The sequence below is a fragment of the Cheilinus undulatus genome, linkage group 6 (assembly GCF_018320785.1).
Source record: "Cheilinus undulatus linkage group 6, ASM1832078v1, whole genome shotgun sequence".
Classification (NCBI taxonomy): Eukaryota; Metazoa; Chordata; class Actinopteri; order Labriformes; family Labridae; genus Cheilinus; species Cheilinus undulatus.
The window spans coordinates 5,003,045-5,027,934 of NC_054870.1; the positions used below are offsets into that span (position 1 = coordinate 5,003,045).

The following is a 24,890-nucleotide window of genomic DNA, read 5'->3' on the forward strand; positions in this document are numbered from 1 at the left end:
AAGAGCAAAAAGACAAAATGACATTGTGTGCACGCCTTGCTGACAGGCTACCGCTGACGTAGATTGTTTATGGTCAAGCTTCTTGGTGAATAAATTTGATGCCAAGGTTGGTTGGGAGACGTGCATAAACATCTCTGCCAACACAAGCTTTCTGTGTGGCTCGATGCTCTTGTCTAAAAAATCTGGTCTAGTTCTGATTAAACTGATGCGCTCCTGCAGCTACATCCGAGCAAACAGCTAGCGCAGCAATGATTGCAAATTCATGACAAAGCAGTTGCTGAGAAGAGTGAAAACATCTTTTCGGTCGTAAAAAGCTTTCAGTGTTGTTCTCTGCCCTTGTTTTAATAAAGACGTGTTGTCCAATCCTGACAAAACTGCCGCTGTGGCTACGTCCGAGCTAATCACTCCAATAGTAACTGTTGTACATAACCACTGATATAAACTAACTCTTTCCTTCTGTACAATCACAAACTCATGCTGAAGCAGGTCGGCATCATGTGAAACTCATGGTGTTGTTTTTATTCTGTATTTCATACAGAAACGAGATCAAGTTCTAGTAAAACTGACACTAAAGCTACATCTGAGGTAATTATCACGCGGAGGCAGCCAATGCAAACTGTTTTGAACTCAACGATACTGCTTTGTTCTCCTCAAATGATGCTGATTGTACCACAGTGCTCAGTTTTGCACCAACGTGTGGATTTGAGCTTTTCAAGATGACTTGCCTGATGACAGAGAGGGAGTCTGGCAAATCCATCTGCTTTGAAAGGTTAACAGAGCATGGCGTCAGCTGAGGTCCACTCTCCTCCATGAACCCTAATTAAATGCAGGTACTTCTCCGCTGATGCAACTCTATGGCTCTAAAAGTAGAGTCACTCCCTCAGTTAGCCAGTCAGGCAGACACATACAGACTCATGTGATAATAAATAAAACATGAGCTAATATAATGGCACGTATGGAACTTCTGGATTCAAGAGTTTTCACCAAAGATTTAAAAATAATCACCAGGTTCTGCAGTTTAAAATCAGTCTGCAGAAAACCTACAAGCCTTCTTTCCCACCTGAGTTCTGTTCTTTGCACATGCACTGACGGGCTTCTGAGATGTTTTATGATCAATGTAATCTGACCAGTCTTTCAGACTGAGCAGCATTACTTTATATATTCTTAAATTTTAGACTTTAGCGGCCTTTAATAACCTAAAAAAAAGATAATGAATGGGAGGGATTTGCACTTTGCAGTTCAGAGATAAGGGGTCCAAATAGTAGCTTTGGTGAATGTGTTGGACTTCAGCACTGTACTTCGTATACAGACCTAACACTCCCAACGCCAGCCCTCCCAGGGCGATCCCGATGGCGTGACCTCTCTCCTCATCATCTGTGTAGACGCTCGCAAGCATCCCCATTCCTGAAAACACAAAGGGTCATGTTTGTCCATTCAATCATAGATAACAGGAGACACAACAGTTACAAAAAAAACTACGATAAAACATCCAACAGTATTAAAACAGTACAAGACTGTGATTTTCTGTAAAAGTGCTGCAACCCTGACCCTTTAAAGATGCTGCTTAGAGAACAGTGAAACAGGCTAAACGTCAGCGCATGGGTGAAAAGAGGAACGTCTTACCAGCCACTGAGGAGCAGGAGGATCCCACGCCTTGAAATGATCTGGCCAGAAACAGCAGAGCGTAGCTCGATGAGAAGGCGAACACTTGACAGCGGTGAGAATAGAGGAAGTTTAGACAAAGAAACACCCAGTATGATGGAAGCATAATGAAGACATGATGGCTGACACTCACTGATCGTGGAGAGGAACATGATACAGAAGCCAACGAAGATGGGCAGCTGGTATCCTATTCTAGGGGAGAGAAAGGCAGATTTTACATTTCTATATCATTTTAAATTTCTTTTAATAAAACAATTTATTTAAGGTAGAAATGTATCATTTTGGGATACAAATAATGGAAAAAAATCAGACCAACACCAGCAAATGACCTGTTACTCCAAGTCATCTTGGGCGTGAAACACCTTGGATTCCGGGCCTCTTTGTTATCTTCAAATAATAACTAAATTTACTCTCTTCTGAAAAGAAAACTTTTGCTCATTGAGCAACAGTTCAGTTATTTTTCTCCTTAGCCTAGGGTACGGACTTTGTCCCTGGTTCAGGAATGTGACACTTGTAGGCCAGTTCCTGGTAACAGAGATGAAGCAGCCGTCTACCAGAAAGCACTTCATACTTCCTTCTGCTGTCGAGCTTTATGAAGAGGCTGGTTTCCTTTTACAGCAGGACTTGGCATCAGCCAAAATTACTGGTTTGCTAACTATGGTATGACTGTGCTTGATTGGCCAGCCAACTAGCCTGACCTGAAGCTTTAGCTGTAAGCCTGATCGACAAAATTATTATTATTATTATTATTATTATTATTAAGGCACGATTGTTTCCTTTGGTGCACAGGCGTGAATGGTCCCCACCCCTCTCCTCCACTGGTCTGCTGTTACATAAGTAACATGGTTCTGTGCCCAAGCACACTCACGTATGTACACTGCCTGATGCTGTAATTGCACTTGGGCTGAGCAATTCTGAAAAAGCATGCAACTGCTATTATTTTGACTCATATTGCAAATATGATAGGAACTGTTGTAATGAAGGGTATAACCTTTTCTGTCATTCTCGTTTTGATTTATAAAAATATATGCAAAAATGACGTGAATGTTTGCATAATGTGTAGAGCATAACAAGTCTGCAACAAAAATGTGAGTTCAACTGGTGTTCCAGGTTTAAGAAATTTTGCACCTGTAATTTAAAAATTGCAGCATTACATATCACGATTTTATCTACATTTGGATTAATTGCTCAGCCTAAGGTCGGCCACACACTAGACTTTTTTTTTTTGTTTTTTTATCTGACACGATATCTGAAACCGTGAGGGACCACAGACTTGGACAACTTCCAAAGACTTTTCATCTTTAATTCTCTGAATGCACACACTAGACGACTCAGCCTGACTCAGTCGACCTGCCCATTACCTCGCATGATCACATGACTCCAGAAAAAAACATGGATGTCTGTCGATACCGTCTTGCTGTTTCTCTACAACAGGCTGTCCTGGCATGCATTACAGGTGCAGCAAAAATCATAAAACAAGGGAAAGACTCAGGACGACGTGATTTGGAGCAGTAAAATTAATCGTGTTGACACCACACACACGCAGACTACTCAGACAAATAATAATTTGCAACGAGGCTCCAGTCGGTATACGCCCCCACAATCGTTGGGGGGGGGCAAATCTTGCCTAAAATTGGGCTTAAAATCCTGTAGTGTGTGGCTGGCCTTAAAATCCTCCAATAAGAAATAAGAAAACAACTACAGACATTTGAGTCCTTCCTGCTCCTGTGGATGTTTTATTATTTCAAAAACTTCATGACGACCCTCTTCTACTTCCACACATTTTGGGGGCGGAACGGGCCATGCAGCATGGACCAGGAGACTTGTAGGACTGCCTTTACAACTCCAGCTGATGAGTTCTCTGTGCTGGGAACAGTTAATCACATACTCATTGCTCCATTACTATTACTCGATATGAAACATGCCAGAAACTGCCTCTTCACAGTTTTTGAAAAGGGTATTTCCTAAATCTGCACTGGCCTGGACTCTGGAGCCAAGTGTACTTGGAATAGGCCCTGAGTTCTGACTGTGAAGGCATCTTAGGTGGGCCTGTAACCGTAACTTCTCTGCAAAAAAAAAAAAAAGTCCAGAGAAATTTGAGGCTCTTTCAAACAAAAATGACAAAATGATTTTCTATAAACTTCCAAGAAATGATTGATGATCAACAGTAAATCCCCTCTACTTCCACTTCTCTTCATAACTGAGCAGGTGAAATAAGGTGAACACATGGCAAAGTGTAAATTGCCAGAAATTGTATCAAACCACTACATTATCGTTCCTACATCTAGAATAGATGACATTTCCACCTCTCAAAGCATTCATAGAGATTCAGACTCTGTATGACAGTCTTCCCACATACGTCACTGGAGGAGGAGAACTACATCTACTTTCATTTAAAGGCTAAAATCTGCCATGCAGATAACTGCAGCTGTATTCCTCTTTAGATACTCTCATGCTTGACTTGCCTTGTATTGTCCTCTGTCAGAGAGGAAGGTGACTAAGAGACAGTAATGGGAGTCTGTTCTCTGCTTCAATAACAGCAGATCTAAATGCCCAGCTGAACACTAAATACTACCTTAGAGGTGAGAGCAGAACAGGGAAACATTCACTCTTCTTTTCCATGAACATTAGTCTCACATTCTTCATCTTCACACTGTTCATTAGGCTGATTTCAGGGCTGCCGAATGGTGATTAATCCCATTTTACTTCAGGTTAAAGTTCATTTTAAAACATTTTACAAGTCCATACTAATAATATTTCATAATTTATGAATTAAGCCTGCTTGTAGCTGCATCATTGTGGAATGCTTGTGCAATACTTCACCCAAACACCACTCAGCAGTGGGATTTTATGCCAGTTCTGGGTCCTTCTGCCATACTGTCTGCTTGGTTGTGGAGGGAACCAGGGCAGGTGAAACTGCATATTATGTTGAAGTTGGAGCTGATAAATAGTTATCAGCTGTTGATTATACTGCAGTTATTGCAAAGAAGAAAAGAGAAGAGATGGAAAATATGACAGCTGATTTTAGCCACTTAGGCAGACACGGATGAGGAAATGTTGTCTGGTACTGTCTGATACCGACCAGCACATTTTAACAGTTGTATTATCGTCTGAAGCCATTTATCTCACGGCTAACCCACACAACATACCTGTAAACACACTCAGAGACTGACAGTCACCCTGTGATGCCCAGGGGCCAATCACAGGGCTTGCAGTTAGCAATGTTTCGACCCATAGTTAAATTGACTTCTGACTCTTCCACTAAGCTGTATCTGAGTTTTCACAGTGAATTGAGACATTAAAGAAGTAGTGGACACTTTAACATCATTTTTCAGCCATACACATAGATATCTGACTGAACTATGACAAAACACATCAATGCTGGCATTATTCCTGACATCTGCAACTGATAAAATCAGCATTTTACAACTTTTAATTAGCTCAAATGGGGGCTTATGTGATGTACGTCACAAACTCTGTATAAAAGGTAGAGTGTTACCGCCTCTATCTGATTTTACCATTCAGAGAACACTCCCGTCATCTCCTCGCCTCTGAGAGCTCCGGCTTTAGTAACACCGGTGCTGGAGCAAACGGCCCAAACAGGTAGTGCTCAGAACCACCACGGTCTGCCACCACACTATAGCCTGCTTCAGGAGACTCTGGAGGGGAAAATTCCTCCACCTCAAAACATCGCTCTGAGGCAGCAGCGCTGCAGGACTCTGTGTCACTTTCTAGCAACGGGAGTCACTGTCACTTCTGCTTCATCTGGAAAATCCTGTCCATTAAAAAAAAAAAAAACATCCTTTTCCTCTCCCTCCTCTCAGTACCAAACTGCTCACTTCCTGTGCATTTTTTGAAATATTGAAGTGGGTGGATTTAGCTCTGAGCTGGGGGTTCACTAACACTTTAAGTAGAACTGGTGGACTTTTTTACATCAGAGCAGGAAGATGCTACACTGAGTAGTATCTATCTGCTGCCCTGCGAGAGTAGCTTCACTATTGTGCACCTAAAAGGACAAAATAGCATGAGATTGATTGGACTGAAAATTTGAATGCAATAATTTACTTAATTGCATTGCAACATGTTGCAGCCCTAGCTGATTTATTTATTGTTTTAATTGGCACGTTGATTTATTAACCTCCAATCATCCTGCATGGAGAACATAAAAACAGGCCCCGTTGACAAAAAAACTTTAAAAGCAAAACAAATGTTTTATAACTGAGCTCTGCTGACCGGAAAACCATGGGTTTTCTTTCTCTGTCACTTTAAATCCTTGATCAGAAATGCTCTGACATTAAACTGTGGAGAAGGTGTGCTGTTGTAAATCTGTCATGAGTGGAACAAACTCGGTAATGAGTTTTAAACCCGCTACAGAAGTCCATCTCTCTGACTGGTCTCTAAATATCAAACTGAATCACAGATCCTTAGGCCAGGTTTAGGTGGTTTAATGTACAGAGAACAATCATCAGAAACCTGCCAGTTCTTTGCCTGATCCCTCCTCATTTTAAGACACCAAAGGGCTCAAACTGGAGTATAAAATAATTTACTATTTGAACTATTTGACTGCACAGAGTAAAACTGCTAACTACTTCAGGGGGAAAATCAGATAGACACCGTCACTGCATGGCAGAACACTCTGAGCCGGGTGTCAGAAGAGTCTTTACTGCTTTTGGAAAGCATATAGACATTTTTTTCAAACACATCAGAACCTTCTTCTGTCTTTCATGCTTTCCTCAGCCATGATCATGTTTTCTCTTGATGTAGATGAAGCTGTAAGACAATCTTAACTAGTGTATCCTTCAGAGTTGAGGCACTGAGATGCTGCTGAAATCTGAATAGCCTATCCATGCATGAACACAAACACACACAAGCAGACATAATCAGGATTTCTGCTTGGTGTAGTTCAGTTGGATTCGATCTGTTGTAGCTGACATGACATTACATCCTCCAAACAGCATTACGCCGACATGTTTACCACATGAAACCCATATCTGATCCTGCTCTCTAGACGATAAGGAGGGAGTCTGTTGGAGCTCCTCTGTGTCTCATTGTGTGGGATGCTGAACTAGATAAGAGCTAAAATGTTGTTCTGTATTGACCTCAGGCAGATTTTTGGTCATAAAAAAAGATATTCAGCCCTCGAGCTAAGAAGAGGCTTCTATTACATTTAGATCAAACTGTTCAGACTGTGATACTGTCGCTCTGTCCTTTGTCAGAGTGTTTTTATGTTATCTCTTCCCATCCTCTGCCCTTTACCATTTCTGTAAAACATTTAATTGGATTAGGCATGTGGCAGTGTGAGGCAATGTAACATGATTGGTGATTGTACATGAAATTCGTCATAATGAATTACATTGATCTAAAAAGATTATGGCTCCTTTAACACAGATACAATCAGAAACAATCAGAATCTACAACTCAGGGGTCCAGGTCTTTACCAAGCATGGGAAGAGAAAATTTACAAGCAAATTTCACCTCTGAGTATTTCATTTGTCTTTTGTACTTTTCCTTGAATCAATTTTCTGTGTATGAAATGATCAGATGTATGACTTTTATACTGGAAAAAAAAATAGAACAGCATGATTATGACAAAAGAATGATAATAATCTTTACTCTGATTGATATTAAATTCATTATTATTAAACATGACTCAGTAATTTTACATCTGCATCACCTGTATTTATCAAAAGTAAACGCTGTCAACAACCAACCTTAACATGATGAGCAACAAAGCAAACAACAAATGAAAATAGAAATATAAAGTATCTATGCTTTTAAAATAAAATCTACGGACAAATGGATGGATGGATGGATGGATGGATGAATGGATGGATGGATGGATGGATGGATGGATGGATGGATGGATGGATGGATACATGCATGAATAAATAGATGCATGAATGGATGGATGCATAGATAAATAGATGGATAAATGGATGGATGGATGGATGGATGGATACATGACTAGGTAATTTGACATGGTGCTGGAAAATTGGACAGTCCTGATCAAATGAGCATATACGGTCACCCAAATCTTCCTTCTTCTTTTGTTACATAATGGCAGTTAGCAAAGTTGCATTACAGCTGGATGATGGATGGATGGATGGATGGATGGATGGATGAATGGATGGATGGATGTATATATGGACAAAAACTGTAGCAAACAAGGTTTTTAAGAAAAAAATGACAGAGTTTAAAGAAGCCAACCTGCACATGGCTGGCTTCTTTAACCTGTCCATGGTATCATATAGTGACTCTGCTTTCACGTCATACCTCAAGTCCCAAATCTTCAGCTTTCCTCAGATCAGACCAGCTCAAGACAGCCCAACATCATCTCTGCACCCATCTGCTCCGCTCCTTATAAATTCATCTATTCATCCCCTCATCCCTTCATCACACAACTCTTATCTTCATTCCTTAATCCCCTCATTTCTCTGACATTCCATCATCTCATTATTAAACTATTTAAACCCATTTCTAACTAGTGGGGTCTTCGTTTGCTTTAAGTGCTACCATAAAGACTAGAACAGCTGCAACATATTAAAAGAGTACTGATGAAAACCTCCAATTACTGTAACAATAAAAGAAACTGGTAATTATTTTGTTATTTATGGTCCAGTTGCATGGCAAAATCCCACAAGCAAATTCTTTATAACCCAATCAAGGTCTTCCTCAAATGAATACAGAGTGGTCCGTGTCTGCATCACAGTCCATCACGGGGAAGATTATTTTCAGAACCTCTAATCAGAACACAACGCAGTGCAACCCAGCATAAGTACCATACAGTGATGGAATGAAATAATGGAATGTGTCATATCTTATCGTTTCTATATGTTATAATTTCTCCACTATGATGACATGACGTAATGTAACATCACGTAATGTAACACAACGTATCGTATTGTGCTCTATCAGATCCAGTTGCCTTATCTCATACGGCAATGTTTGGTTCATGGTATCATACTGAATCATGACGTTCACATCACATGAAAATGAATTCTAACATATCATAAAGAAGAATAACAAAACACGACGGGACTTAACACGAGGCGATGCAACACTACGTAACATAATGTCATTTAATGTAACATAAAAGTGTAACACAACCGAATGTAACATACATAATAAAACATGACACACTGTAGCGTAATGTAACTTAATTTAACATAACAAAAATGTAATGAAACATAACTTTACATCACATTATGTAATCTAACAATATAGACTAATGTTATGTAACATAGCATAATGTAGCATATTTTTATGTAACATAATGTTACATCAGGTAATATTATGTAACATAATAAACCTGTACTGAAATGTAATGAAAGGTCAGAAATGTAATGAAACATGATGTTACTTCAATCTCATGTTACCTAATGTAACTAGGGCTGGACGATTCGCAAAAAATAATCTAATTACAATCTTTTTCTGCAATATTGCGATTGCAATTAAAAATGCAATTTTTCAGGTTCCTCATTTTCGCTGTTGTTCAACAAACATCAGCAAGAAATCATTCTATATTATAACAAGTACAATATTAGATAAGTTCAACTAGGGCTAAATTTAGAAAAAATATCTTACTGCCATTTTGGCTCACATAGCAAATGTGATATCGATTGCTTTAGGGGATGATCATTTCTCATATTCTTCTCATTTTGATGAAGAAAAATAAATGCATGAGCAAGAAAAGTAAGATTTTTGCAAAAAATAAAATAAAATAAAAAAGATACTTGAAGGTTTGTATAACGTAAAGTATAAAGTAGTGATACTCAACGTGTGGCTCTAGAGCCACAAGTGGCTCTTTTATGTCTTCATTTTAAATATTATTCCCCCAGAAAACTTAAAAAAAAAAAAGAAACTTTTTTGCACTTTTTCACCCATTTGTTGTCACTTCTCACCCATTTTTGCTACTTACTGACCCTTTTCCAACTTTTCTCCCCATTTTTGCCCCTTTTCACCCATTTTTGTTGCTTTTAGAGCATTTTTTGCCCCCTTTATTTTATTGTTATTGCTTCTTAAGCTGTTTCTGCCAGTTTTCACCACTTAGATTGTGGCTCTTGCAAAGGTATTTTTCAACTATTTGGCTCTTTGGTTGAGCAGGGTTGAGAAACAGTGGTATAAAGCATAAAAAAAAGAAAAAAAGATTGTATCAAACTGGTATTTTGTCTGCGACTTGAATATTGCAGCGTGCCATATTGCGATTTAATCATAATATATTAATATAATAGAATTAATTTAGGAGATATCTATTGTGAGTTGGCTTCTTGATTTTTTTTTTCATGATAGCATTTTAGACAATAATGAAATAATCATTTACTGAATCCCAAATGCTAAATTAAAATATAAAAAACAAACTTACTATACATAGACTAAGGAAGTTATTGCTGTGCCTGTCCATATATTCCTGATAAATGTAGTTTAACCCTGTGGTTAATATTAACGGTACACTAAGTAAAGATGATGACCTCATGAACCAAACGTCATCAGTAAACAAAGAACACAAATCTTGTTTGTGGTAGACAGTGACTAGGAAGAGAACCACAAACAGGATTCTCTTTAGGTAGCCATTACTAAGGCAGTATCAAAACTCTAGTTTTACTGTTAGTATCCTGATAATTCCACTGGTTGTTAAAGACTACATCGCTGATCCCTCTCCATGGAGACAGAGCTACATACCTGTTTGTGAGTGGGCCTATGAAGGGGTTTGTAATCAGCTGTACGGTGGCCTTGGAGGCAAACAGCATCCCCACTTTCACATTCTCATTAAGCAGCGTGCTGGAGGACCTGGGGCAGTCGGAGGAGTTCTGAGTCGGCGCTGCAGTGGTGGTGGGCGCCGTAGTGACCAGATCAGCAGACCTGACTGTGCTGTTGGAGCCTGAAGTCCTCACCGTGTTGTCGTACAGAGACACGATGCTGTTGAAGGACCCTGGAGCACCCGGCTGTGAAAGTGTGTTGTTCTTCACCACCACTGCCGTTGACTCGTCCAGGTTGTACAGGTAGCTGGGAATGATGGGAACTGCAGGGCAGAAAGAGGCGAGAGCAGACTGATGAAATCAAATATGACATGACCACTGACTGATGCTCACTGGCATGATGCTAATCCACATCACTGCAGCGTATGTCAGCAGAGAGCTAGGTGGGATCTTTACTGGTGATTCATAAGCATTACCCCTGAGAGAAAATGTTTCTTTAACCATGTTAAGGATGGATGGGCACCTTCAGAAATCAGCCTTCTACCAACACCTCTTACTGTGGTGTAAATACATTTACTGTGACCAGAGTACTAAATGTTCTTAATCCAAAATAAGGAAGACTTTAAGGGAAAATGCCCCTTCATCTTAAAATTCAAAGTTTCAACTGTGGCTAAATGCTTCAGAAAACTCTCTTCCTATTTCAAGAAATTAACAAATCATAGCTTCAGATGTCTTCTAAATTTGCATAAAAACAGTATGCCCTTGAGGCAAGGCTGCAGAATTGCTGCATTTCTTGTAGTATTTATTTGAATTACCGTCTCATGATAGTTAACAGCACCAACAAACATAATCCTAATCCAGCCTGTCGTGTTTGATCCTTTTAATTTTCTTCTTCCGGTTTTTTGAAGAGGTTTAAGAGATGTTCTCTTCTCTCTACTAAATCATGCACATTTATAAAACATAATCACTCTTCATTTAACTGGCTATTTTTCAAGTGTTATAGACATGGTTTAGGTTAGTGTATGAATCTCAGAAGAACATTTAAAGAGTGTAATGCCTATTTCAGACTATCTGCTTGTTTTGCTGCTCCAACATGCACCATCATGGCTTTCATACTTGGTGTGTGTGTGTGCTGTATGTGCTGTGTGTGGTGGCCGCGCCTCCCTGCTGTCACTGTCCTGTCTTTCTTCATGAAGCTTAGCATACACCCATCCGTGATCAGCTGATGCCTGGTTATCGCCTCCTTGCTCCCAGCCAATCACAGCTCTTTCTCTCAGCACCTCCTCCACCCCAGCCCCCTCCTTTATAGCATAAAGCTTGTTGCAGCCCCACACTGAGATTCTGGAAATCAACTATGGAAATATAACAGGTAAAGGCTGAAGTTTGTAGCCTACTCACAGGTCATAACAGAGACTGAATTATAAAGCTGCTCTCCATTTCTCCAACTTGTCTCAGCGATATGTCGCATGAGCAGGCGCAGTATGAAGCTCTCTGTCAGGATGGATCCAGCGGGATTTTAAAGAAGAGACAGAGACGCACATTTACAAATTTTCTCAGTGAAGGCAAATAAAAAAGCATCAGACCCAGTGTGCAAGGTCCGAGTGTGTGATGTTTTTTCGAATTATGGATCAGAAAAAAACACATCCGAAAATAACGGCCCCAGTGTGTAAAGACCTTTAATTATAGTCATCAGGAAACAGACGTTGAAGTAGATATCTGCTCAAACAAGGTTAATATTTCTTTCTATTTATCAGTTTCCTGTCTATTCTGACCAGGAATCATATGCAGTTTGTGGAAAAATTAGCCAAGCCCTCTATTCTCTAGATTCTCCACACATCAGACATGCGCCACCACATAGGCAGTCTGAAAGCTCTGATTTCTTAACAAGCAAAAAATATATAACTAGAAAAGCACTCAGAGAGCACAGACCTCCACCATTAGCCCTATCTCCCAGTAGTGAAGAGTCCTTTAAAAATTCCTGGATCCATCCCCATGTGTCCCCCACCACGACATTCGCCGATTACTCCCTCCCCGGTGGGGTGGAAGCATGGTGAGGCAAAGCATTGGCTTCGCTACAGGTGGACTGTCATGGTGGAAGCGTTGCCTGCCGGTGCCAACAGATGCACTGACAGTCTCACCCATGGTCTCACTGGATGACTGGAAGTCATGGCAGAGAGTGAATATTCCTCTATTCCTCCAAGCATTGTGAGTATTCTCACTACAATTCGCTGTCTTTCTCTCTGTTATGCTCTGACTCGTCTCCTCGACCGGGCATGCGTCTTTTAAACTCTATAAACTCCAAAACTTTGAATAAAAACACACCCACAATGCTGCTGGGATTGAAGTTACTCATGCCCGCCATCTCCTGGTGTAAAGTGGTAACAGCACAGACCTCCGCCATTAGCCCTATCTCCCAGTAATACAGAACCCTTAAAAAAATCCCTGGATCCAGATGGTGATCCAGATCAGTCCCAAAATCTAATCAGTTCTTCCTTATACCTTTTCTGACATTTCTTGAAAACTTCATCAAAATCCGTTCACAACTTTGAGTTATGTTGCTAACAAACAAACAAATGAACTAACCCACCCGATCACAGGACCTCCTTGGTGGAGGTAAAAATTAAAAAAAAAAAAAAAACAAATCAAGCCATACTGTGACCAAGCATGCATCTCACAAAACATACTGGTGCATGGAACCCTGTTTGCACCGCAAGAGTCAGAGAGGGACGTAAAGAGTGTGATCCTAAATGAATGTCACTTGTAACCTGATGATTAAAATCATTAAAATAATGTGTGAAAATGGCCTTTATGATTTATGACTGAAGAAAAGTCTGTACGTCTCTAAAACGTGTCCTCAGTAACAAAATAACTGTCATAGAAACAGTTTCAGGAAACACAGGTTGTCTTATTACTGAAATAAAAACAGGTCATTACTGTAAATCTGTAAACATAGTGGCAAACATAAATAGTATCTTGATTTATTATGCTCTAATGGATGATGGCAGCAAAGATCAGTACCAATGGCATTCCATGGGTGGAGCCAGCTGTACATAGGCTGACCAGGGCCCACTGACATCTGACTGGCCTCCTCAAAATCTTTAAAATGATTAGCTGTTAGCTATTTAAGCATACTCAGTTCCTACACATATCTGAACCTACATAAGATTGTTTTGACTAACTTTAATATACGTGTATGAGGCCTATGAAAGTGGGTAGGGACAGAATTTGGCGTAAACAACATGAAGTCATGGATCCATCCTGCCTTGTATCAACAGGTCTTGCTGGTGGTGTAATGATGTCGGGTATATTTTCTTGGCACACTTTGGACCCCTTAGTACCAACTGAGCATTGTTTAAACGCCACAGCCTTGTTGCTGACCATGTCCATCACTTTATGACCACAGTGTACTCATCTTCTGATGGCTACTTCCAGCAGGATAATATGCCATGTCACAAAGCTCAAATCGTCTCAAACTAGTTTCTTGAAGATGATAATGAGTTCACTGTACTCTTATGGACTCCACGGTCACCAGATCTCAAGCCAACAGAACACCTTTGGGATGTGGTGGAACAGGAGATTGGCATCATGGATGTTCAGCGACAAATCTGCAGCAACTGTGTGACGCTATCGGGTCAATATGGACTAATGTCTCTGAGGAATATTTCCAACACCTTGTTAAAACTGTGACATGAAGAATTAAGGCAGTTCTGAAGGCAAAAGGGGGTCCAACCTAGTACTAGCAAGGTGTACCTAATAAAGTGGCTAGTGAGTTTATTATGCCTGTAGACATTACTCACAATATCCCAAACTTCTGTACTAAATACTTATTATTATGAGTTTATAAGTTCACACTGGGGTATGCATGGTGGTTAAGGGGTTAGCACTGTTTCCTCAAAACAAGACGTTTCCTGGTTTGAATCCCAGTCAGGGCCTTTCTGTACTCTGGCTTCCTACCACAGACAAGACAAATGCTCATCAGACTCCAGCCCACCATGATACCAAAAGGGATAAGTGCTGTAGAAAATGAATGGAAGTTAACACTGGGCAGAAAAATCAAATGCAATATGCTATAGACACACTTAAAATGATCTGAGAACTGAGTGTAGAACAATGAAGACCATACTGGTGACATATCAAACATTTGACTGTTAGCATGCTAGCTATCATTAGCACCTGCTGGCTAACTAATGTAAATAAGATCATTTTCTTTGAGGGGATGATATCAAAATAAAATACGAGTCATATGGATTTAACAGTGAGTGACAATAAATTAGTCATCAAACAACAAGTCATCCTCATGAAACTCTCTCATCGGTACCGTTGTCTTCACCAACATGTATTACACCAAAGTATGAAGTGCTGGGTTGTTCACAAAGAGGTTGGCCTAAACGTCCAGAGTGGGACGGTGAGAGCCAACTGTACTTGGGAGACTCAGTCTAGCACTGAGGGTCAACAGCAGAGAAAAGCTGGGTCTGTAGCTTTCTCTTCAAAGCAGAAAGGAAGTGCAGACCTGGATGAGGGATTCCAGGTAAACAGGAGCAGTTTTAGCTCCTGCTTAAGCAATGATTAGAGTTTTGATTGTGGTGTGAGCTGAAGCCAGCGTAGAGAGATGAACAGAGGATTGACAGGTGCTGTCTTGGGTTAGTTGAAGACCAGACGTGCTGCTGGGTTCTGGATCATCTGCAAATGTCTAAATGTGCATGCAGTAATGAGTTGCAGTAGTCCATATGTGATATTACAAGAGCCTGAACCAGGGGCTGAGTTGATGCACTGACAGGTAGGGTCTGATCCTCCTGATGTTATGAAGAGGTGCAGGTCAGCTGTATCAAATGTCGTACAGAAAAACAGTGCCTGTGGCTTTTTACACACCTGTCAAATGTCCACTCATTTTTTTTAAATTTCATACTGCAGAATTGATTTCCAGAGACAGTGAAAGTGTGGTCAGGCTAATGGTATTGGAAACCAGATTTAAATATGGTTAGCAATGACAATTAGACTGGGGGGTTCCCAAACTTTCCAGCCTGTGACTCCCAAAATAAAAACACCAAAGCCCCTCTGTCACTGGAAGCAGTTAAAGTGTGTACATGTTTTGTACACATTACTTATATGTCAGCACAAATCTCACTTATTTACTCTGTTTTTATTTCAAATTGGACTCATTTTAAGAGTATCTGTACAATAATGGATGAAATAAAACACTTCAAATTATTTTGAATTTCTCTTTGTTTTTTAAAAGTGTCCCACTTTCTAACACTTGCCTCAATTTGCATTTACTACCTAATTTGATTGTGTAGACCTAAAAGAAACCTAATATACCTCTGCTGTTATCAGAATAAAGGGCCAAAACCGAAATTTTATGCCTTGTTCATCACACAAGAGAGAGAATACATGACTGCTAAATAAGCCTGATTTGGAGAACTGAGGTTCAGATCCCAGAAACACAGATATATGAGCGGAACTTTATTTATAGTTTAGGAAGGCGGGGGGTTAATAGAGTGCTGCACATGACGTAAATCAGACAGGCAGGAAACGCCCTGAGGCTTCAGAAAATAAAGCAAGGGATGCATGCAGACGTTTACGAAGCAAGTGATCAAACACAGAGATTACAAGTCGAAGAAAAAAGATTGGGAACATTTGTAAAGCTGGAGACGAGGAAAAAAAGCATGTCTCTCTGAAATGTGAAGAAATCAAATTCTATGGGACACCCTTTGAGCATTTGTTTGATATCGATGAAATCAACCATAGTAGCTCTACCAGTACTCATACTTAATTTTGGCCTACTAGCAAAAAAAAGTCCACTAGTACAACCAGTAGACTGTTTCTCCCCATTCTAGTGGCACTTAGAATGTCTACTGGTACTACTACTAGACATTTTTGGCCTTACTAGTACTACTAGTAACACGTTTTGCTCTACTAGTAAGACCTTGTTGCATTCTAGCAGGTCAAAATTGAGCACTTATATTTGAGTACTAGCAGTGCAGTTGAACAGTTGATATCACCCACATCAAATGGATGCTGAATTGCTCCCACTGCTGCATCAGTGGCATGTGAATATGGATGAATGAGATTAGTTAATACTGGTGGACTCCTTGCAGAGTAACTTCAATAATCAGTGTGTTAAATGATAAAAAAGCACTTTCAGTAGTCATGACTATAACGCCAAAGGTTTGATGTTTTAAATCACAATCCTGCTCACAACCATAGTTTGAATTTAGGGGAAGCTAAGAGGAGCTTGGCTACCTTGACAACCTCAGATGAGATGTTTAGAGAAAGCCCTAAAATGCTGTCAACATGTAGGTTACTATTTTAGTTTATGTACAGTAAGTTTCCTGAAATGAAAACCAATAGCATAAATATCTCAATATTGTTTGTTGACTTGCTCATTAGGTAATAAGTTAAATGTTGAACCATCTACCCCAAAAAATCAACAAAATTCTGCATCTATTCCTTCTGTGATCATTTTGGTCAGCAGCGCAGCACTGAAATAAGGCCCAGAATTACGCAGGTATGGGGTGCCCCAGTGGTCGAGTGGTTTGGGGCGCGCACCATTTGTGTGGGAGGCCCGTGTTTGGGGCTGGCCTGTGGCCCTTTGCTGCATGTCTCACCCCCACTCTCATCCCTGTTTCCAAGTCTGTCCACTGTCCTCCTCTATCCAATAACGGCACAAAAAGGCCCAAAAACAAATCTAGAATTACGCAAGTACCTGAACTTATCAGTGAGTTGCCGTGGTTACTAGAGTTGTATCAATTCTGATACCAGTATCATAAATACGTCCGAGCCTGCCTAAAATGCATCGGCGAGTACAAGAGTCTACGCATCGATCTGATACCGTTTGGTTTAACTTTATATTTTACTTCGTTTAGCCATGCTAACCGTTAGCGCTATAAACTGGAAATCAATTCTTCTTTGCTGCCAGAAAGCACTGCATGCACAAGCTACTGTTTTAGAGTAGCAAAGAAGAACCAAAGGACCCACTGTAGCAGCAAAGAATGGAGGCTGTGTGACAATTTTTTCCTGAATGTGATCGTTAAAATGCATCCTAGACCAGCGCTGTTGTACACGACAAGAAGTGACACAGTTTATTAAAAGTTAAATAACATCTGAACCATAAATCATTGGCTCTTACTTTTTTCCCCTCTTGAAGCTAACAGTTGTGCCTTCCTATTGATGCTATTGATGACTTGGAATCCCCTGCAGCAGCATTTTCAGTGATCCTGGAACTTGTGTGACTTTTGGGGGTTTTAATGATTAAATCCACACCAGTTACACGATACTAAACATTGTTTTATCCATTTTGATACAATAATGATTATTTATTACTGTTAGCGTGAATGCTAACTTGAATGCTAATTATCATATTGTTTTCCTTTTGTCAGGGTCTGTCAGCCAATGGCAGGCTGTTCCATAATCACGTGACGAGAGATATAGAGTCTGTGATGCAGCCCCTTCTATTATTGATATTTTAATATTTAACAGTAAAACTCAATAATCAACAGAAAAACAACTTTAGGGTCACAGAGATGCTGCACATTATGATTCTATTTGTTGAGCCATGTTCTGAGTCAAACATAGGTTTAAAATAACTTGCTAGTCTGCACAATTAGTCCAGAAAGTTCACACCGGTATCGGATCAGTTCTCGGTATCGGCCTGCTGGGTACTGATGTCATTTACTAACTGCTGCAGAGGTGGCAGAATGTCTGTTGACCCTGATGCTGACTCTGCTGCACCTGCAGTCCACATGTAGTGAGTCTGTGTCATGCTTTGCAGTGCAAAGGTTTTGCTCCGACCAAAGGCCAGCGACCTCTCACACTGGAAGCTGTCTGGAGCGCCACGTTGACCAGGGCAGCCCTGAACAGCTTGAGACGAGAGGGGAGAGCTACGAGTTCAAACCTAAATGGTATATGAAGAGTGGATTATTTTTCCTTCCTGGGGTTGATTTGCCATTCATTTGGACATGATTCCATATTTTCTTTTGCTTTCACCATGGCTGAGTACATTAAAAAGTTAAAAGGTTTTTGTTTTCTACGAAGAATGTATGGTTTTTCATGTAAAATTCTGTAGTTTTCCACCACATAGGTAAACTTTTCTCAAACAATTGCGCCATAGCAACTCTCTGACTTCCTAATGACCCTTTGTGCTGCAGGATGCCGTGCTGATAGTGTGAGGGCTTATCGTTTGTTTCGACATAGTTCCTTGTTTTTTCTGCTTCTATCATGGGTGATTATGTTTGTAAATTAAAAGTCTAATGTATTCTCATAAGGATGTGTGGTGTTAGGTAGTATTCTGTAGTTTTCCACCTCAAAAGTTAACTCTTCTTCATCAATGCCAGCATAGTCTGTGACCCACTGACCTCCTGATGACCTGCTGCTCATGCCACAGGATGAGACCTTATTCTAATGTAGTAATGATTTAGTATCTGGAATCAGAGCATTGTGTCGTATTTTGAAGTTGACCCGATACTTTTCATGCTTTCTGGCTGTGCCGATCGATCTGCTGTAAGCGGACTGGCGTGTTTGGCAGCGTACATGTGGTGCATGTGACTTGGAACATCGTGGTGCACATCAGAAAATGGGGCTCCCCTGAATGCCACTGTGTACTTCAAACACTGCTCACAACAGTTCACCATGGTAGATAAATGCAGATGTTAGTGTCAACAGAAGTAAACCAAAGATTATCATCGACACATTTACATTTTCAATATATCGAGGAAAAGAAACATGAGGCAAAGATGGAGGAGAGATTTTATATGGCCACATTGTTAATGTATTCTCACGTTTTATCTGATAAATCATAATCCTTCATGTTTCATTTTCATAACTCATTTATTATTGTGACAAGGCTGTAGCCAGGCAAACGGGAGTGGAGGACCTTTCCTCTTAAAACGGCATCTTTTTACAGTTATTTTTGAACATTTATTTCGGCTTTAGATGATGTAGAGATACATTTTGTCAGTCATGCAAATTAACATGGTCTTCAATAAAAAATAATCAAAGAAATATTGCTTTTTAAAAGATAAGGGCTTCTCTCTAAGTTGATGCTTTGTATTTCTGGATTAGTGCTGTGTGCTTGCATGACATGATTTATGGTATAAAATACTGAACATAAGTAATTTGTAATGTTGACTAAATTTTAATGGTTAAATGTAATGATGCAATCTAATGTTATTGCTTAATTTTCTAGGGTTTATCTACCACATCTTTGCATTCAACACAACAGTCTATTACCTAAAAAAATTTCATACATCTGGGGTGGGAAACTGCGCTGTCACACCTAACACTTGAAGGCTCTAAAAAAGTGTTGTGTGAACTTAAAAACCTAAAAGAGCTCCTTCAGCTCTATTTATCAGAGTTAATAGAACACATTTTTAGATTTCAATAAACAGTTCTCAAAGACTCAGTATTTTTTTTGTCATTGTACTCAAAACATTTAACAATCACCCCTTAATCTGGGGTTTTCCCAGCATGCCTTTGGCCATTAGACACTTTTGCACCATGTGTGAAGTTACCCACTCAGTTAGAGAAGTCCCACCTGCAGGGACCAGATTTAACATCACAATGTTGATGTACTGAACTCTGTGGAAAAGCACTTTCTGGGTCAAAGGTCACCATTCACTCTGATTAACTTGTAGTTTTTTTTAGCTTACTCTGGGTGCCATGTTCATTCAAAATTGAAGAGGACATATTTTACTCCTTAAAGACAAGTTTATATTGATCTCAGAGGTCCCCAAAACCTGCCTGTGGAGTTTGCTGCTGAAAAAAACAAGTTTCGGCATATGCACCCTTTAATACTTCACTTGCGATTGATCGAGGTCCAAAATTGGTGCATTGTTTTTGAAAATCAAGATAAATCAAAAACTGCAAAACAAAGGAAGTGTAAATAACTTTAAAATTCCCCCTTTGTCTTTTGCATATTTTTAAGGGGACATATTATGCAAAAATCACTTTTTCAGGCTTTTCTAACACAAATATGTCCCACTAGTCTGTCCACAATTCCCTTAAGTACCAGAAAAATCCATTCCCTCTCACCCTCTCTTTCTCCATCTTTCAGAAAATTTGTGCTGAAACAAGCCATTCTCAGATTTTACATCTAGTGACCTCACATGGGGAGTAAGCACCTGCACCCAGGTTTGGTTGGCCCTCCCCCACTTGGAGGAAACTTCTGCCTTCCATTACTGATCCTCTCAGCTAGCAGCTGAGATGCTGGATAGATCAGTGGGTTACCCTGCTGACTACAGTCTGGGAGCTTGATGGTTCGAATCCCAGTCAAGTCCTGAACTTTGAATATAAGTGTCTGTAACATCAGGAGTCCCTTTCCTGGGAGAGGTGTGATCAGGGGCGGAGTCAGACAGCTAAGTAAGATTTAAAGCCACAGACACAGAGATGGCTCGTTCTGAGAAGGGCTGAAACAGAGGGGGTTTTTAGACATGCAAAAATCCTGAACTAACGTGTTTTTTGGGGACCTCTGAGAACAATTTAAACTTGTCTTAAAAGGGTAAAATATGTCCCCTTTAAACATAATTTCAGAATGTTAGCACAGGAGGCCTGGCATTTAGTCTGCTTTATAAATAAGATCAAATAAACTTAAATAACATTAATAACATTATTATGAAATTATCTTGTTTTCCCCTTTTTGTACACTTTTTGTTAAAGCAAAAAGTTATTTTGATTCTATAATCAGATTGTACTGGATTGAACCGAACCGACCTGAGTTAAATCAGATCGGACTGAATCATTCTGTATTGTAATGAATTGTTAGCGAATCAAATCGTAGTCTGTGAATCGAGATTCTAATTGAATCGTCTTGAGAAGGAGAGATTCACAACCTTAGGTATAACAATTAAACTAAGAATTTGTGAATTCATTGGAAAAATTAAAGTAAAATACACTTTTAAAATATAAGGGATTTAAACATCTCTGAGAGTGTCCTTTAGTTTTTACTACTTTGGCTCTCTGGCAGTTGGAATAAAATGAATGTGGTCCTTAAAGTAAACAAAGTGGTCCATCGCTGATGCATGGAAAAGATTTGATAAATTCTGTCCTAATTTAGACTCTTAAATCTCACAAATTGTTAGAAGAGAAAGTCTTTTACCTGAGCAGATTTCAATCACACTGACTTTTGTTTGAGTCTCTCAGAAAATAATACTGATGCTGATGAGGTTTTTTAGAAAACAAGCCCTTGTTTCATATCAATAACAATAATAATACAGCTTTTAATTTAGCAAGAACTAATTACGTAAAAAAAATGTACGTGGTGCTAAATAAGGATTCAGCACACAGCCGCTGCCACTCTTCCTGCAGTTTGCAACATAATTAAGCAGACTGCATAAAAATATCCTGTGCAAAAATCAGAAAAGTAAAGGAAAAAATGCTTGAAATGTAGTCTCTACCTCCACACAGTCAGTCATGGCGCTAAGAAACCTGCAGTCCAAACTAACCTAAAGTGTGCTGGCTGTGCCTTTAACAGGACAGAATTCAGGGGAAAGCATCAATGATAAAGAGGTTAAGCTGAAGTTACTTCACTGCATCATAAACTCACCGACCACTTTATTAGGTACACCATTTCAAATGCTCATCAATGCAAATATCTAATCAGCCAATCACATGGCAGTAATGTATCCATTAAGGTGAATGTACGTGGTCTTGAAGGTTCAGATTGGACTGGTCTGAGTATTTTTCTACTGAGATTTAACGCCATCACAGCAACCTATAGGGTTTACTAAGAGTGGTTAAAAAAAGAAAATATCCAGTAAGTGGCAGCTCTCTGGGTGAAAACTCCACGTTTACGGTAGAGGTCCGAGGAGAACGAGCAGGCTGGTTAAGGGTGATAGAAAGGCAGCGATAACTCTCATAATCACAGGTTACAACTGAGGTGTGTAGAGGATAGGGCTGGGCGATACGGCCCTCAAATAAAATATCTGCATTTTTCATAACAACAGTGTTGATTTCCTTGACTAAACTCTGACTAAAAATGTTTGTCAGCTGCCTTTTTCCATGACGAAATGAGACTAAGACTAGAAATAGATCTGATGACAAAAAATCTGTTGAAAACGAAGTTCAGTTTTCTTCAAGGGGACTAAAACAACACCAAATTGGAAGTTCGTTTTTTGGGGGGATATTTGAAATACATGACACTAGAGAGCACAAGCTGTTAGGCAGAATGACGCCGTAGCCTTTCTGCCTCTCAGTCCTACAAGCAGGGATCTCAGGTTTTGCACAGCGCTAGAACACACAAGTAGGGTCTGGCACCACATTTCGGCAAAGATAAAAGTAAAGACTAAAATATAAGGACTAGAACTGGACTAAAATGTTTTTGGGTTTTGTTGAATAAACTAAAAAAGGTAGAAAATATGAGGCATTTCAATTTAAAGACTGAGACTGGATTTAAGATAGCTGCATAACAAACCTGATTTATTTTTTTTTAATTTCATTCCCTGCTAAACATTAAAAAATGTATAAAAGTAGGAGAAAAACTGAAATTGAAGACTAACAAAATGTGATCTCTGAAGATAGATTAAATAGAAATGCTTCAATGGTTGGCAGTTAAAATGAGCAGACTGCAGTCTGAGCGAGAAATGCGTAGTCAAAGACTCGCCATCGCTCTCCAAAGCGCTCCTGCACAGATGCATGTGTGCATTTATGAGTACGTGATGAGGAGAGGAAGGAAAAGCACTTCTCATTCTGACAAGGTGTCTCCAATCAGTTTGCACAAATACAATTCATCAATAAAATGGATTTATGGCCCAGGCCTAGCCGAAGAGGATCTCTGATCACACAACAGGTCTAATCTGAATCAGCCAGGCTACAGCGGCAGCAGAAGACCACCGCGGCTGTCAGCTAAGAACAGCAAATGAAGGCTACAGTTCACCCCGGCTCACCAGATTCAGATGACAGAAGACTAGAAAATTCCAGCCCTGTCTGATGAGTCTCAATTTCTGCTGCCACGTTCAAATGTTTGAATCAGAATAAACAACAAGAGAGCCTGCCAGATCACCTTTACGCCCCATTCTGCTGCTCAGTTTAAGCTTCTGCACCTCTTTTGAAAACATGTCGACATGCCAAAATTACATGGTTACTGCATTGTGATTGGCTGATTAGATATTCATGTTAATGAGCATTAAAGCAAATATACCTAATAAAATGTTGGGTATTTATTCTTATTGTTAACCAGTAGTTATTATCCATTGATCATACTGCTGTATTTCTTCTTATTATTTAATGACAGATTAAATAAATACATTTTTATTGACTCATAATTATTACATGAATATTAAATGATCTATTTTAGTCAATAAAATTTCCTTTTCACACTAGAAATACATTTCCATAGCTCAGAAAAGATGAAAAAACATATATTTAGGTATAAAAAAATTATCACTTAAATGTAAGCTAAATTTATTTTGAAGCAATGTGATATTAATGAAGATAAATTTCTTGATATTAAGGTCAGAAGCTGCTGAATAAATTCCCTGAAGTCCGTTTAGCCCCATTTACTGGCTGCAGAGAGCTTCATTTGCATAGTAAAGGATCTTTCCTCACGTCTGGACTCAGAGTTTTCACTCTTTCTAATGGTTATCAGGGTCCAGAGGATGTTAATGATTAAAAAGATAAACGCAATAATTTTAAAAATCCACCATTGTTCCAGGATGGTCACTTCTGACATTTTGATTTTATTTCTTAAGGCTAAACTTTTCGTCTATCGAGCCCCTGGTAGAAGGGATTTCCCCACAGAAAATTCTAGACTTTCATTCAGGTGTTTTACCCTCCTGTACCGTATTTAAGAGGAATTTCTCTGATTCGAGCGCCTCGGTGAAATGGAGAAACGGACTACCTGTTGCGCAAGGAAAAAGTGCCAAAGACGAAGACTTGGCTGAGGATGAAGAGAGCACCTACCGACTACAGTGAGCAGCATGTTATCCAGCAGCAGAGCCACAAAAACGATGAACAGGATCAGTTTCCTCGACTGTCTCTCCTCTCGGAGCCAGTTTAAAAAATTACACTGTCGAATCGCATCCAGTCCCCCCATGGCGATAGTTCCGAAAAGGTGAAGACAGAAGAAAAAGACTCGGGTTTAAAGTCCTCCTGTAGAGAAATGAGCACCAGTGGAAGGTCAGAGAGTTTACAGGAATCCTACCAGTCAGAATGAAGCTTTTAATAAAGCTGAAATAAGAGAGAGGAGCTGCAGGAGCCTTACCTCAGACGCTCAGGGGCCAACAGCAGCAGCAGCAGTGAGGGAGGAGGAGATGCTGCCTTTACTGACGGACAGGACCCGCTGCTGACGTCACACAACCTTTGTGTGTAGGTTCCTGTCAGAGCTACCTTCAAATATTCACACCAGAACATCTGATGGGAGATCCGGCTCTTTTCAGAGATCCGGATCATTTGGCAGAGCCGGTTCTTTTAAGCTCCCAAACTGTTCTTTATTGGTGCCCAGAAGAGACTGGCAATAGTTTATAACACCGACTTATTAAAAGTAGAAAAAGAAGAAAAGTAGAAAAGAACCAACACCATAGGTATGAATAAACAATTACTTTA

The 24,890-nt window shown here is 39.7% G+C and overlaps 1 protein-coding gene across 1 annotated transcript in view; it reads right to left on the reverse strand.

The window, feature by feature from the left end:
• slc18a2 (solute carrier family 18 member 2) overlaps positions 1-24,570 on the reverse strand; it is a 57,134-nt gene extending 32,564 nt beyond the window's left edge. Inside the window, exons 1-6 of the mRNA XM_041790009.1 lie at positions 24,550-24,570; positions 24,249-24,437; positions 10,342-10,681; positions 1,796-1,854; positions 1,624-1,707; positions 1,312-1,404 (exon numbers count right to left, since the gene is read on the reverse strand). Of these exons, the coding sequence (XP_041645943.1) occupies positions 1,312-1,404; positions 1,624-1,707; positions 1,796-1,854; positions 10,342-10,681; positions 24,249-24,381 (709 nt within the window). The 5' untranslated portion in view covers positions 24,382-24,437; positions 24,550-24,570. The remainder of the gene's footprint in view (positions 1-1,311; positions 1,405-1,623; positions 1,708-1,795; positions 1,855-10,341; positions 10,682-24,248; positions 24,438-24,549) is intronic.
• Positions 24,571-24,890: the final 320 nt, after the last annotated feature.